The 15,984-nt window shown below is 37.7% G+C and overlaps 1 protein-coding gene across 15 annotated transcripts in view; it reads left to right on the forward strand.

Moving 5' to 3' along the window:
- MAPK8 (mitogen-activated protein kinase 8) overlaps window positions 1-15,984 on the forward strand; it is a 317,667-nt gene that overhangs the window by 280,144 nt on the left and 21,539 nt on the right. For all 15 annotated transcript variants that reach the window (XR_012587527.1, XM_074591187.1, XM_074591178.1 and 12 more), the window contains 4 exons: window positions 10,189-10,355; window positions 12,995-13,124; window positions 14,374-14,432; window positions 14,558-14,696. Coding sequence is in view for 14 of the 15 variants with exons in the window: in XM_074591187.1 (XP_074447288.1) it covers window positions 10,234-10,355; window positions 12,995-13,124; window positions 14,374-14,432; window positions 14,558-14,696 (450 nt within the window). In the remaining variant the exon portion in view is untranslated. The remainder of the gene's footprint in view (window positions 1-10,188; window positions 10,356-12,994; window positions 13,125-14,373; window positions 14,433-14,557; window positions 14,697-15,984) is intronic.

Raw genomic sequence — 15,984 nt, forward strand, 5'->3', positions numbered from 1 at the left:
TGGAAAGATTGCATTAGTATTAATGGACTTCATGCATTGTTAATCTAGGACTGTGCATAGTTGTTTCCTGTAAAATGTACTGAGAACAGAGTTAGTTTAACAGAAAGGGCTCTAAGTCTTCTCAAGAGATTTATCAATCTGGCAGTGATATTTGCTGAACCACTGAGGTAATTGGTTGGTACAAACAGCCCATATTGCATTCTCTTAAGTTTCATTTTGCTATTGCATAGTCAAAAGTTTTTGCTTTAAACATATTTATTTTTCCATACCAAACCTATCATCTTTTTCTGAAATTATCATCTTTAGCAGAGAAAGCCATCTATTGTTAAATATTTAACAAGCTCTTGGAAATAAAGAAATTGGCTTCGAATTTGCTCTAAAAAATTAGTATTAAAAAAGAAAACATAGCAGTCGTAAAGTTGGAAAAAATCAAATGCATCTTAAATCTCTTGTCTTCAGGCAAACTGAAATGATTTACCCTTCTCTGTTTGAACTTGAAAGCAGTAGACAAGTCATAACGTAGAAATCTTAATGTGCCCTTGTTGTGTTTATGCATATTTCCCCTGCCTCAGTACTTCTCTTCGGGATGAACACTGAGATCTGGTGTCCACCTTTGCTTTAGTGAATCTGTAACTAGTGAAGTTTGACTTTCTGATGGCCAAAAGATACATTAAAATATAATGTTATTTTAAGAATGTACCTGCACTGCACTTCAGACCTGTGTTATGTAAGAATCACTCCAGTGTATTTGTGGTTTTGTTTAATAGTTGCCTGTAGAAGATAACTCCTGAGATCAAGCTGTAGCTTTTAAATTTTTTGCTATGCCACCCCTCCTGTGAGTGGCGAAGGCCAAACAGAGGACTCCTGTAGTGCAGACGTACGTTAGATGGTGTGCGAGGCGCTTCCGTATCAATTACGCACAAGCTAAAGACCTCATTAAACACACGTCAGCATTCAGAGTAGTTTAGGCAGTCGTGTGGAAGTTGTTCAACTTAAAACCATCTGATTCGTGAAGGTGTAACTTGAAACCTATGCAAAATGTTAAGAAAATTAATCCTATAGTCAGCAATGAGAATATTTCACTTCAGAATAAGCTTCAGGTTTTTTAGACATTTTTAGCATTTATAATGGTCTAGTAATATCTTGCTGCATTGTTCATCCAGTTAACATTAACTCCTTTTTCCAAATTCCTTATCTGCTTTAGCATTTAACAGAGCTGGAAGTATTATGAAATATAACTTTTGGTTTCAAGGGCTGTATGGAAAAAGAAAATGTTACTAAAATCATGATTATTTTTGTGAATAACTGAATGAGTTATGAAGTTACCTTTAAGAAACAGAATGCTTTTGTTCTTTCATTTCCTAAATTTGAGCCTTTGAAGCATTTGTTTTATTAAGTATATGAAAACTGGGCCCTATTTGCAATATCCATTTAGCAGATGTCCAGAAGCCTTTAAAAGTGACAGCTGAAAATTAGGCAAGCATTCACATGCATACAAATCAGCTATGTGTGAACTGTATTTTCACAAAGAAATTAAATAAAATTCATTAATGCCAGAGCTTTATATACACTGTGCCTTTGTTTTTCTTTCAGTAGCAATCTAGCATATACTCAAAATACTGTTGGCTTTCTCTAGGTCAACCATGGATTCCTACAGAATGTTCATTTCGATAGTATTAGATCCCCTTCTAAATGGAGTTACTGAAACATCATTGATATGTAGCTTATGTGATTATAATGTTGATTATATTACTAATGAATGTGTTAGGATGTATGCAATTGCTAGTAATGTATGCAGTTGCTTTATATGAAAATTACCTTCTTCCATTTCTGTGTCTCTTTAACTGTCATGATCTTCATCTTTTGTCACGGGGCTTCTGAGCAGCTACTGTAGTAATCTTTCTTAATTGTAAAACAGTTTTGCCCAGGAGCCCCCACTCTTCAGCGTGTGTAAGGAAGTAGCTGTCTTAGTTGGTATTGGTGTTGTACCTAAGACATTGCTTATATCTTAGTACATTTCAAGGTATTAGGGTATGAAAATATCTTCTCAGCTGTACTTCTTCACTGCACTAGGAACAAACTGAATACGTATAATTTCTTATGTAAAAAGATACTTAGGGGTAAGGTATTGTGCGCTATAACATGGGATGAATCCTGGATTTTAATTTTATGTTGTCTAGTAAAGGTATAAAACAGCAATTAACGAGCGGTCTTAGAGAACTTAGCTGTACAGAGCATATGTTTCTCCACCCTTTAAGCTGGCAGTATTCTAGCCACTCCTATTTCTATGTCCCTAGTGGGAAAATTATCTCTTGGGTTCTATTTCTTTGTCTGAAAGGAGGAGACATCTCTCAAATGCGTGCTTTTTGTCAGTTTGCAATGTAACCTGTGAAGCTTTCCTGTTAATTGTTACTAGCTCTAGTGAGGCAAAAGTGCAGAAGAGGTCATAAAATATTTTGTGCTCTTATGTAAATTGAGAGATCCTTTCTTCCGCAAAACCTGTTCCATTTCTGTTCCTCTCAATGCCTGGAATGCATGCATTCAGGTCACTGCGTGAGAGAAGTAACATTATGCATAATTGTATGTTGTTTTTAAAGTGATCTCTGATTTAAAAAGCACAGACTTGGTATTCTAGTTGATGTGAAGGCTAGCAGGTGTAATAGCCAAGAAAATATTATTTGATGGTAGTGCTGCGCTGAAAGTAAATACTCAGATGTCTAGTTGAAAACACAGGAGTTTCCAATTAAATTCTAATTGTGGATACATAAACTTGCTGTAGTTAACTCAGGCGTATGACACTTAGGGCCCCTGTGGGCTGGGCAAGTTCCTGTAATTGCCTGCTGTTTCAGCTGAACTTCTCAGAGTCCGGGTGCAGACGAGCCTGGATTGATTTTAAAAGCAAAACGTGAGATTGCCCAAATCCAGCCATAATGACACAGGGGGTACAGTTCTGATAACCATGTGTGTACCACACACTCCGCATAAACCTCCACTGAGCCACACTAGTGCCAGCTCTAGTTCGAACGCATAAGTTCATTTACAGTTTGGGAGTGTGCTGTTTAGAGGTGAAACTCTGTTACTTTGGAGGCCCCTTTATATCACTGTCCAGTGGGATAGATCATAGGCGTAAAAAGCATTAAATAAAACAGGGTCTGGAATGAGCATCAGCTCATCTCTCTGCCTTCTAGAGAAATCCATTTACACACTCTGCCAAGGTAAGTTTACCAAATATATTGCTGCTGTTTATATAATGTTGCCTTGCAGGTTTTTTGCTTTATCTATGTCTAATTCCATCTGGCCATTTCTAAGGCTTTTAATGCACCTGCAGTAGCACTTTTTAAGTGAAAGTTGTGTGAGCAAAGGATTAGCTCTTCTCTTTCTCACCCCACCTTTCTATCCCCAAATCCTCTGTTTCTCCAATGTATTTAGGCTGTACTGGAAAAGTATTTTCAAGTATGCTGTCCATACGTTGTCCTGTATCTTGATTAATAAATTGAATGCTTTCTGTATTGGAGACAAAGATTGATATTAGTATTAAAGTACAGCATTATATTATCTTCAAGATATCTCAATATCCAGATATCAGCAAGTTTATATAGAATAGTCTTGTTGAGAAATGCTAAGGTACATGCCTTTCTTTAAACAGATGTTTGTGTATTTTTATATAAACATTGCTGTATATGGTTTCTTTTGTTCTAAAATCTTTCTGTTGTTTTAAATATGTTTATTTTAAAGCTGGGTGAAGAAATTTGGTCAATCTTCATTGTCAGTATTATTCACTTGAGGAGGAGGAGAAGGGGGCGTCAATGAAACATTTTTATAGGTGTCCATATTTCTTAAGGTTAGCCATAATATTTACTTTCATAGATATGTGCTAGTTGTATTTTCAAGGAGCTCTAAGTTCAACGTGTCCATGTTAGTGCTTTTACAACTTAAACTTTTATCAGGCTGTATAAAAGAAGTGATGAGTAGAAATTGTTGACCATCTTAAGTCTTCTGCAGGACTGTTGAATTTTAGTTGCTTTTAGTGGAAACAGACTAAGATTTATGCACAGCCTCGCAGGTCCCTGAGGGAACTTTCACTGTATGGATTTAGTGTTATTTCCATTTCTAACATTTTCGTTGTGCTTCCTTGGGTAAATACTACTTAGAGCGATCTGAAGAATTAGTAATTTAATATGCTAAACCACACCGTGCTATCTTAGGGTTCAGTTTTGGAACATCCTTATCTTGAATCATTATGGGCTGCCACTAAAAGGTTGGCGTATATTGAAATTTGCTTAGGTGAGGTGTTTTTAAGGAAAAGCACAATAGTCGATGTGTGAGAGGAAATTGAGGTGTTCTGCATGATTCTTCCCCTGCTGACAGTTGACAGCCTTCTGGCAAGTTGACAGTTAATGGGACAAATGTATTATTAGTTTCCTCATTAATAATAGAAATCTGGAATCTGCATCCTGCCTTTCTTCCCATATGTGCTTCTGCAAAATTGCTTGAAAATGGAACAAAATGTCAAATTTCAGGCAGGCGAGTTTATCTGATGTAGCTTAATCATGTTTTAATGAAAACCATTGCAGGCATACATTGTGTAGGAATCTTGAAAGTGACAGTTTCTGAATTTAGACTTAGTTTAATATTTAAAGACTAAGAATTTGGGTGTTGTGGATCTTTGAAGCTAGACTTCATAAGACTAGTCACCAGTAAATTAGCAGACAGGAAAAAATGAAGCCTTTGGCTTTCTTCTGGGAGCTGTATTTATGGAGCTGGGCAATACCAGGCACTTCTGAGGATGTTTTTGTGAAAGGTGAAGAGACAGGGAGCACAACAGCTTCTGAGCTGAGTGGGAGCAAAGTATTGAGTGGAAGTAAACTTGCTTATAAAATGAGAGACTCGGGCTTTCCATGGTTGGTGGACAAAACTGTGTAGAAGTTACAGGAGACTTTGAGGCGAGGTGTGCAGAGGAGATGGATGTCAGGGCTGGTTCAGGCTGAGGAAGATGTAATGGCTGTATGAAATGCCAGAGGGTTGGAGCCGAGGGGAAAGTGTATGTGTGTTCTGAGACCTCATCTGTGCTGATCTGGGTGCGTTACGCCCAAATGGCATATTTACATCCCACAATAGCTCACCATACAAAATTTGCAAGAAATGGCTTTTCTGAGAATTTACTCCCTTTCTTCTCAGGCTGAGTTAATCAGTTTTATGCTAGAAGAGCATGCATGTAAAATGAAGGGATAGACTCTCGCTAACACAGTAGAGGCTGATAATTTTTGATGAACAGCCCATGGGGCTGCAGAAAAAGCAATGATAATTTAGATGCAAGTGGAGATACTCCTCCTTCCTTACTCCAGGATACTTCTCCCTCCTTCCTCATTTATTCACTCTTCTCTCTTGCTATCACTGTTTAATTGATATAATTTTTCTATCCTGTCTGTTGGTCTGGGGTGCTTTGAATGGTGCTTTAGCCACCGTTATAAGCCTACACTTCAATCTCAAGTGAAGCCTATGGGAACAAACCTCATGGAAAGGAACCAACTCCTATGATTCTTGTTGCATGTGCTCAAGCATATGTTGAGCTACATGAAGATTTTTCAGGCTTATTTTTAAGTCAGTGAGGCAACAGACCAATGTATGTGTTCAGCTCGCCTGTTTGGTATCTTCATCCTTCTCGTATTTTGAACTGGGCTGGCTGTCAATACTCTGAGTAATGGTAAACAAGAATATCCTAGTTCAAAGTAGACTTTTTTGGTTTTCTGGTGCACATTGGGATACAAGATAAGTATATTAGTCTGTAAAAGATACATTAAATTTGAAGTGGTACTCCAGAGCTGCTCTATGCAAATGTATATTCAAGTACAAAAACTTCCCAGTTGTATCTGAGTATTTATTTTTCTTCTGTGTTTTGGCTGCTTTTACTCATATTACACCCTAACTTGAAGTTTCTCAGGAGTTCTTTAATATTTTCTTTTTCAGAGAGCAGTCCTTTCCCTGAAATAATGCCTTACTGAAAGTGCAGAAGTTTGGTTTTGCTTTAAGAGCAGGGTTGTTTGTTTTTACTCGCTTCCTCCTCTAAATAGTTCCTGCAAAGGCAATATTTGCACTGCAAAACCCATCTCCCCAGTTTTGCTCTTTACTCATTTCCTAGGACTTGGAAATATTGCCATAATAGTGGTCTGAGAAACGTTCAGTCCTGCAAGGCTGGTGATGTTTGGGTCAAGGTAGCAGTGGGGTGATTGGGGCATGGTCCAGGTAAATCAGATCTCTTGCAGAATACCCGTAGCTATTATAAGAACAGCTTTTATAAGGAGTTACTTCAAAAGTTTCACGACTAAGGGGGAAGCATTCACTGAAACTTGCTTGTAATTTATTTTGTAAAGAGTTAGATAGGTACACCGGCAACTAGAAGACTGGGGTTTTTCATCTCTCAGTAGAAACATACAGTGTATTGTACACTATTCAGAATTATTCAGATGCAATGTATGGCATGTTTTTTAACAACATTTTAAAGAGTCCAGTGTCAGGGAAAACCTTTTAAACCATCACCTGATAGTGCTTTTATAGAATGTTAGGGGTTTTTCCATTTTATTTCTTTATTCTTTACTAATTCAATTTTTTTGTTTATTTTTGTTGGTTTGGTTTTGGTTTGGTTATTTTTTTTTTTTAATTTTAAGTTCTAAGTGTGGTGACTGACATCAGTTGGTGACTTTTTCAACAGGGTAGAGGTACATTTAATGATATCTGACTGTCACCTAATCATGTGTATCAAACATGCAGCTCATTCTTTTTTAAGTAACCAATTATAATTAATCCATTCACAGCAGGAGTTTGTAATTTGTGTGGAATTCAGATCAGAATGCAGTAATTCTTGGGACTAGAAACTTTAACAGATTTTTTTATAATTTTTTTTTCCCAAATCTTCTAACTGTAACTCTTACACTGTATGACAATTCAGGGCATTTTATCTACAGTATTTTGATTTAGGAATCTATGTTGGAATAGTTTCTATTTTAAAAATTTTTGAACAGCTACTTAAATACATTTGAAATATTTGAATTTTGGACTGTAAATATTTTTTGATTGTTGAAGTAGATGTTACAGATGTTTCCTTTCTCCATATAGGCAGTCCAGTGAAAAGAAACTTTGGCTCTAACTGATTTCAAGCTTGGGGAGCAAAATCATCTCATACTAGCTCTGAGGCTTGAAAAAGCCTAGTTAGACACGGCTTCTTTAGATAAGGCTGGTTTTCTCCATGGGCATGGAAAGGCAGGTGAGGCTTTCTGTTCCTCATGCACAGCAGAGAGTGGAAGTGGTAAAACCAAGGACTGTTGAAGAAGGGGAGACTCAGCCTAGAAGGAGTGAGACGATGCTTATGTATAGGCAAAACTATCCTTCGTGCTTTCTCTCTCTCTGACCAGTGAGTAGATTGCCTGTCTTCCCTGGTGGCTTTGCTTTGGGAGATACCTACAGAATGCAGGGGGACAGACCGTGAGAGCATAGCGCTTCCTGGTGATTTCCTCTATCCGTGATACTGTTGCTGGCTAAAGGGAAAAATGGAATTTACATACCAAACCTTGTCACAAACTTGATTTTTTCAGGATCAGCATAGCTACCATAATAGTCCAGAGTGTGGGCTTTCCAATTATGAAGCTTAAACCTAGTGTACAGATGGTTGGTTTATTTTTTTTCATTTATATTTGGAGCAGAGAGCGGTAGACTAATGGGTTGTAGGCAGTACTTAGGTGACTGCAAAGCTAATATATTCAGAATGGAGTGAAAGCTTTATTATGGAAAGATTCTTTTTTTACTTTAGTAAGAATTCTTTCTTTTACTTTAGTGAAAATAAGCGAGAATTTATTTTATATGCTGCCTATATGCTAAAATACTATTATGAATTATAAAATGATTAGTAACTGCAAGTTTCCCAGTACATATTACCAAGCACGTTTTCCACTATTGAACATGTAACAAATGACAAAACTTTAAGGCAATAAAATTTGTTCGGTAATGATACCATTTAAGGTATATGTGGAAAATCTCTTAATATAAAGGAATTATTTTCTAAGACAATACTGTCTCAAGATCTTTTCTTAAACTATACTTGCTTTGTTTCACCCTTTGATTCTTTGAGTCTTACCACATTGAAAGAAAATTCAATTAAATACTTGGCTTTGGCTATTCAAAATACTGACCTTTAAGTGGGAAGGTGTCAACATTAATCTGAAAACATTGGGTGGAAAGGAACAGCTCTTGCTGCATTTGTTTCTGATGAATTATCCAAACTGAAGTATTAAACTTCCATTATCTTAATGCTGATACCAAACAGCAGAGCTCTATCTGCTAAACTGTTCTGGCTAATCCTACATTGTTCAGTGTCACTACATCTTAATTCAGTTTTAGTGGATAAACTCAATAGTGTTTTTTTCTCAGCTGACGATGAACAGATGTAAGATTGTGTGCATTATTGTCTTCATTCAAAAATTTGTTTGGCTGATTTCGTACCTTCCATAGAAAATTTTCTCTCCGCTAATTCAGGGCTTTTTTTATCATTATGTATTTGTTGGGCATCTTTATTCTAAAACTTTGTCTGAGTACATCTGTGAAGAAAGTGTTGAGGCAGAGGCATAGTCCAAAGATGTAGTGATAAAAGGGATGGGGAAGAGAGAGCTGGGGATGCTGTCATGTATTCCTAAGAAATTAGGCTTTTTGTTCCCTCCAGTAAGCCTACCTCCACCCATAGAGCTGCCATTTACAGTTGGGTTCCTTGGCTTGTATACAGTTTTTCTTGTGCTAGGCAATGATTCTTGTCTAATTATGCCTCCCCTATCAACTGCAGAAGGAAGCCTTTAACAATACTGCTAATAAGCTGATACAAGCTCCTTTGGTATTTAGGTCAGTCTTTGTGACAGAGACTCGGGTTTTTAAAAGTATTTTGGAAAAGTGGCTTGTTTAATAGATGTTTCTTCTGAGATAAATGCCAACTAAGGTAGTGCATTTTTTGCTTATAATACACCAAGTAGTTAAAAATGTGTCCTTTTTAGAACGTTTTTAGAGTGCTTTTTATTGCATCTGTGTAGGTGAAATGAATACAGGTTAGCTAGCTGAAAGTGGAATTTGGGAAGTTTACAGATTCTTAAAAGAATTCGACTTGTACAACATTTGTGGTTATTTGTGGAGGCCACATTTGCGCTGCCTGTGTTTTCAAAGCTTACTTAAAATTTAACAAATGTATAATGTCATGGCGTATGGAAGCTAAGAGTAATATGTGAAAATGTTCCTTAGGTTAGTAACAAGGGAAGACAGCGTGCTCTTGCTCTTGAAGAAATTTCTTCTTCTAGTCAAGCAGGGATTTGTGCTACTAAACATCTATTACAGCTACACCCAAAACCCATGTGAAGAGAAAATTAAAAGCACACCGCTAACATCAAAGAAAGAGGAAACAATACAGTAAAAGCCACCGTGCAGTTTTATTTTTTTTCTCCTGGGGACATGTGCATTGAGATGCTGCCTTTCTATTGTTTTAATATGAGGGGGGTTTGGTGGAATATACATCCTTTTTTCTTGCTCTTCTTCTCTCTTTCCCTGATGGTTACTTTTATTCATAGGAGCTAGTGTGGGAGATGCCTGACAAGGCCAGTTTTCCTTTCCTGGCCTAGACTGACTGTGTTTGTTTCCACATCAGTGACAGAAATTCCTGGCAGTTGTGAACAAGATTATTTTGATGATTGCAATGTCTGGAAGACTTGGTGATGTTTTGTCACTCTTGTGTGTACGGAGTCACACGACAATTTAGGTTGGATGGGTTGGATGGGACCTCTGAAGAGTGCCTGGTCCAAACCCCGCTTCCTCGCTGCATGTGTGTGTGTGAAGGGATGGCAACTCTCTTGCAGCTCCTCTGGATGACGCATAGCTTCCTGCCTTCTAATCTTCTGTCATTGCCAAAGATTTTTGCTACCATCCATTCACTTTTGTTTTTCTGTTATTTTTTGCCCTTCTAGAATCCTATCTTGGGAACATTCCTAAAAATAAAACGTTTCGGGCACATGCCATCTCATTCCTGCAGACATTAAAAATAACATCAGTTTGCATATGGGACTTATTTGGGAAGTGTCTTCTGCATATTATAAAGAATTTTGCCTTTTGTCAGATTACATACAGTTGTAAAATCTTAGTTTTTCAAATTTTATTTCTTTACAGGCCAGAAGCAAAATTTGGATGAAGTGATCTAACTAAATTGCCGTCATGAGCAGAAGCAAGCGTGACAACAATTTCTACAGTGTTGAAATTGGAGACTCTACTTTCACAGTATTGAAACGGTATCAGAACTTAAAACCAATAGGATCAGGAGCACAAGGGATAGTATGGTAAGGTTTCTTTAAAATTTAAATGTACTTTTACATTCCCTTAATAGAATTTTCTGAGTCCTTTAATTGTTTGTTACTGAGAAGGAGTGTGGAGAACTACCTTTTATGTGTAAAATGGCAATAGTAATTCTTGGTCATTTAACAGTAATTGTTGGCTGTTTTTCCCCAACAAGGGCTGTTGCTTTTGGTCCTATATCCTTTCCTGCGTCTGAACTGATGCCCTTCTGTGCAAATTCAGTCAGCTGTGCAGAGTCCCATAAATTAATGGGGGGGGGAAACCTGAATAAAGAAACTAATCTTAATCCTAAACCACACTTCCTACAGTGAAACAAAATCCAGAAATACTCTAGATAATATTTGCTGCTTGTAAATGCTTTTACTTCTTAAAATGGTTTGTTAGGGGCCTATTTCATTTAGTTTCATAATCTAAGTAGTCTCTGATACTGGTTAGTGAGCATTTGTGATGCTGATTGTTATTATAATATGCAAATACTTGATGCAGCTCAGGAAAATATGACTTGACAATATAATTTTCTGAATAAGAGATTTGCTGTGTGGACTGAAGAGTGTCTGATTGATTGAAGATTGGTGACAACTAGCTGTTTCTAGGCACTGTTTCCTGTGCAGTGACATTGCCCCAAAGATAAATGTCGATTTAAGCTTCTTGTGAGCTTTTTGAGGGTTCAGGAGAAGGATATAGATAGCACAGGAACTTGCAGATTTTCCAATTTATTGTAACTCTTAAGACGCTAACCACAGGGACATAAAAAATACAAAAGAAACATCAAGGAAGAGAAGGGTAGGGAAAAGCATAATCTTCTCAAATACTTTCCCCTGTAACCTCTTCACTTCCTTGATCTTGTCTTGATCAATGTTTAGAGAATGTGTGGTGTGGGTGGGTTTTTAGTTCGTTTTTGTGTTTTAGCTGGGTTAAGAATAAAACAGTGTGCTTAGTGCAAATGGAAATTTGAAGGCCAGGACTCTAGAAAGAGGTATTTTTGAAGTGGTAACTTCTGGCATTATTTGGTCTGTAACTAGCAGCAGCAGAAAAACTGATCTGGATTTTGTTTGCATGTGTGTTAACATAATGAGGATGTAGACAGTTGTTTGACTGGATTTTGTTTAGTTGCTACAGAAAGGCCTGCAAAAGCTTTGGATGTTATTGCTGTCCTTCTCATTCCCAGTCATATGTTACTGCCTGTTTTCCAAATTTACTGCCCCTCCTGGAGCTGAGATCCAGGCCTGACCGTGTAATTACTCTAGTTTCATTCTGTAATTGTTGCTAGTGGTAATTGAAGCCTTTTCAGTTAAACCTCTCTGATTACTCTGAGAAGGACTGCAGTGCTCATGTGGTTAAATCTTGCCCGTGTCTGGAGGAGACAGGGTGTAATTCTTGTGATTTGGGTGGGGGTTTTTGTTGCGTTTTTTTTTTTTTTACAAGCTGATGTAACTTGATTTGGAGGAATATTAAGTAGGTGGCCTAAAGGCTCAACCATATCTAATACTGAAGTGGACTCTAAGGCTACCGTTATGTACTGGGGATGTACAAGTTTAAATACTGGTGCAGGAGTCCCATGTTGGCAATCTTTCCTGGCTGCTCTTTCATAAGATATTCCTTATCTTGGGAATAAGGTGGGGGAAATTCCAGATAGTGGAAAATGTAAACCAAAGAAAGTTACCAGTATATATGTTGTTCCCATTTTTTCTTTTTTCTATAGTGACTAGAGGTTTTGATGATGTAATTTAAGCCTACATACTGTATATACAACATGCTTTTCCAAGTAGCTAGTTGGATTTAGTAGATGCTCACCATTTACTGGCAGATATTCATCATTAGGTCTGAGTACCATTCTTGGTAAGAGACAAAAAACCAGTATTTTCCCTGCTGAGGCTTTTTTTAGTAACTGATAAATATTTCCTGAGTCTGCCTGGTAGTCAGCTGTCGTATTACCTCTTACAGGAAACAAAATCCGTGCCTTCCTGCCATGGAAATGTGATATGTATGGGAGTTGTCCCCTGTAACAGTCTTCATCAGTTAAACAGCTCGTGTCACTGAATCATATGACAATCTTGGCATTAGTCTGCAAACAAAATATTATTCTTTCTTTTTACCAAGTAAAAGACAGTGACATCAAGATGTTAAAGCTTTCCTAACATTTTTTTTTTTGTTTTAACTTGACATTTATGTGGTCATTGTCATGAGGATATTAAGCAACTGCATAAGTGAAAGCATGGGACCTTTATACAACCTGCTTTTCCTCTCTCCTTCTCCCTTCCTTTCTGTGTGAAGATTTTACATAAAATTGATGTGCTTTTTGTGTTTGAAGTGTTTTGGATCGTTTTTAGACGGTCTGTTCTTGAGTGCCAATGAGTGGCAAGAACTCAATATCTTTAGTAAGATATTTTAGGAAGCAGATATCCTGCATTATTTCCTGGAGATTGTCATGTGTTAATACTATGAAGCTGGGAAACATTTCTAAATTTTGAATCGCTCAGCATACAAGAGCACTTTGCTATTACATAGTACCGGAAATTTGGTTTATCTGCAGACACGATACAAGGTATCTGAAAAAGGTAGCAACTGCCACAGCTTAAAGGACCTTGACACTGAGATGTGGTAATGTTATTTTTAATTACAGTGCAGCTTATGATGCCATCCTCGAACGAAATGTTGCAATCAAGAAGTTAAGCCGACCGTTTCAGAACCAAACTCATGCAAAAAGAGCCTACAGAGAGCTTGTTCTTATGAAGTGCGTTAATCACAAAAATGTGAGTGCAGTGTCCTGCTTTATATGTTAAAGACTTAACTGGAAGGTTATTCTTTGTAAAAGTCTTAAAAGTGACTTCAGAGGATGGCATCCTCTGTAGAGATTTTCATTGTGTGGTTGTATCTCTGTGATAAGCACAGAAGGTCTTTCAGAAGAGCTATTATTGACTAATTTTTATACCAGCCCAATCTTTAACTACCCCCTTTACTCAGGAAGGGAGCAAGTGTTACATTACTACGCTTTGCAGGCAGCTGGCAAATAAAAATACCAATAGTGGTAAGTGCATCCTTGTTTCTGTTGTTGTTGCTAGACAGATAGGAGAAGAAAGGATGTTGTGCTTTTTTTTTCCCTGGTGCATGAATGAGTTAGGAATCTTGTGTTGTGACAACAGAAACTGTCTGATGCTTAAGAAGCTGTGGAGTAGACCAGATCACAGAGAAATGGGGAGAATTAAGTGATAAAAGTTGAACCACAGATGGCTGGTATTGTCCATTTTCTTCCTTCAGAGACTGCTGTGTGCAGTCTTCCTCACCTTCCCTCTTAATCCCCCTTCAGCAAGATAAAATTCCCCCTGCCTGCTAAGGAAGGAGAAAGTCATAGAAGACTTACTCTGTCTTTTAGCTGCTTGGGAAAATTTTGTATTTTTTATAAGACAGAGATGGTTTATATGTGGATTCTCTGAAGGAATTTTTACCTAATAGCATAATTTGTACGATGATAAACTTTTGCAAGCCTGACTGACTCTTGATGAGTAGTTGCTTGACCTGTTCCTGCACATCCCATCTGTTCTTAGCAACTGGGAAATGTCCTGAAGCAGCTCCAAGAATCTGTTTTGTCTTTGGGTGGAGTTGTTGCATCGCCTCTGTCAATGGCAAAGTTGTATCTCTTAGGTAGTCATTGTCAGGTTTTAATTTTATTTTTCCTCATATGCAATAAAAATCTTACCAGCTCTCTTCAAATTGAAAGTAGAAGACAGGGAAAGACTCACGAAATTCCTTAGGTTTTAAACTTTGAATATCATCTTGTTAATGCCCACAGAGTGTCCTTACATTATGTGATTTGTGGAGGAAAGACATTCCTCCTAAAATCATTAGCATCTATTACAGCGCGTTAGGTCTGGTTGAGCCACTGAGCATCTTGAGCTTCAGTGTGTACCAGCAGGTTCACATCAGAATACTGGCTATCAGTTTTGAAATGTTGACTTTGATATTGCTATGGTGCAATTATACTTCCTCTCCCCCTTCCTACAGATAATCGGCCTACTGAATGTGTTCACACCACAAAAATCCCTGGAAGAATTTCAAGACGTGTAAGTCTGATTTGAACTAAAGCTGAGAATTAATTTAAAGTATATTCACGCAGAAAGATGAACACAGGAAAGAACACAATATAATGGCAGTGTTATCTGATTATTATTTTTTTTTTCTTCATAAGCTACATAGTGATGGAGCTCATGGATGCAAATCTCTGCCAAGTGATTCAGATGGAGCTAGACCATGAACGAATGTCTTATCTTCTTTATCAAATGCTGTGTGGTATCAAACATCTTCATTCAGCTGGAATTATACATAGGGTAAGTGAACTTAAGTGTGTATATTTTGCATTGCATCTGGTTTTGCCTTGAGTATTTAATTCAGAAATTTGAGCACAAAGGTTGATCCATAGCCTGTCCCATAGGCAGACAGAGAAAGCTGGAGAGAAATCGTCACGCTTAGCTTTTCCAATGTAATTCTGGAATGAACCTTTTGAATGTTTGAATGATTTGATAATAATCTGCACAGAGCAACTGAAGATTTTTGCATTACCTCCTCTAATTCTATATAATGTTCTTTTTCAGTAGTCATGGCAGGAAAAAATATCTGAAAGCATCTCTGCCTTTATTGTTTTGGTAACCAAACCTGAAATGCCATCTTTTGTAAGAACTGCCCATTTTATTTCTGCTCTTTTACTAGCAGAGTAATAATAAATATCTGAAGTCTCCAGATAAAACAGATGATGATAAACGCCTGTAAGTGGATCTTTCATATACCTGTGTGTCACAAAGCATTCGCTCAGACTGCCTGCAGGCGAAACTGACTACTGCTTTTTAAATGGCATGTGTGTGTTGCAATCCAGTCAAGAAATTCTGAATTTAAGATTGCCTGTTGAAGATGAACATCTCATATATATTTGTACGTAGTGTAAAGATTGCTTGAGATTTAGCAGAGATTTAATCTCTGCTGGTTTGGGAAATTGTAAGCTTATAGTTCTACAGTGATATGTTTTTCATTGTATTTTTTTTTTGGAGAGTTTTAAAAGCTTTCATTTCTGAAAGGATGTAGAAGATGTAATTAAACTTATTCATGTGTGATACTTTCAGTCATTACTGCATAGTCTTCCTCATGGATGTTGTACACAGCAAAACAAATCATCACTGGCAATTCTGAGTGCTACCGCAGGAATTGCTGTGTTAGGATGCTTGTCCAGTTAATTAGTCCACCTCGTTGTGACCGGTGTGTTGAATGGCCTGCAAGCTGGACCTGGCAGTATGACACTCCTGTTCAATCTGGCCTCGAGACTAGAGAATATGTTTGAATGGCCGAAGAGCTTCCTTTAGCTAGCTCTAGTACTCATCAGCTGCCTTGTTCCAGTGAGGAGCTTGGGGAGGGAAGGTGAAGGTTCCTTCTTGTGTGCAGCTTGCCCTGAACTGCTGCGTTTGGAAGAGATGGGCGAGGGAAGGTAGGCAGAAGCATCGCCCGCAACCAGGCATTGGACCCTGTGCTTCTTGGTCTGCATTGAGACAGGTCGGTGGGCTTCTTGCATTGTTCTGGGAATGCTGGGCAAAACTCGGTTTCTTCACTTGCCACAGTTGTGGTATTATA

This window comes from Larus michahellis, chromosome 6 (genome assembly GCF_964199755.1).
Source record: "Larus michahellis chromosome 6, bLarMic1.1, whole genome shotgun sequence".
Classification (NCBI taxonomy): domain Eukaryota; kingdom Metazoa; phylum Chordata; class Aves; order Charadriiformes; family Laridae; genus Larus; species Larus michahellis.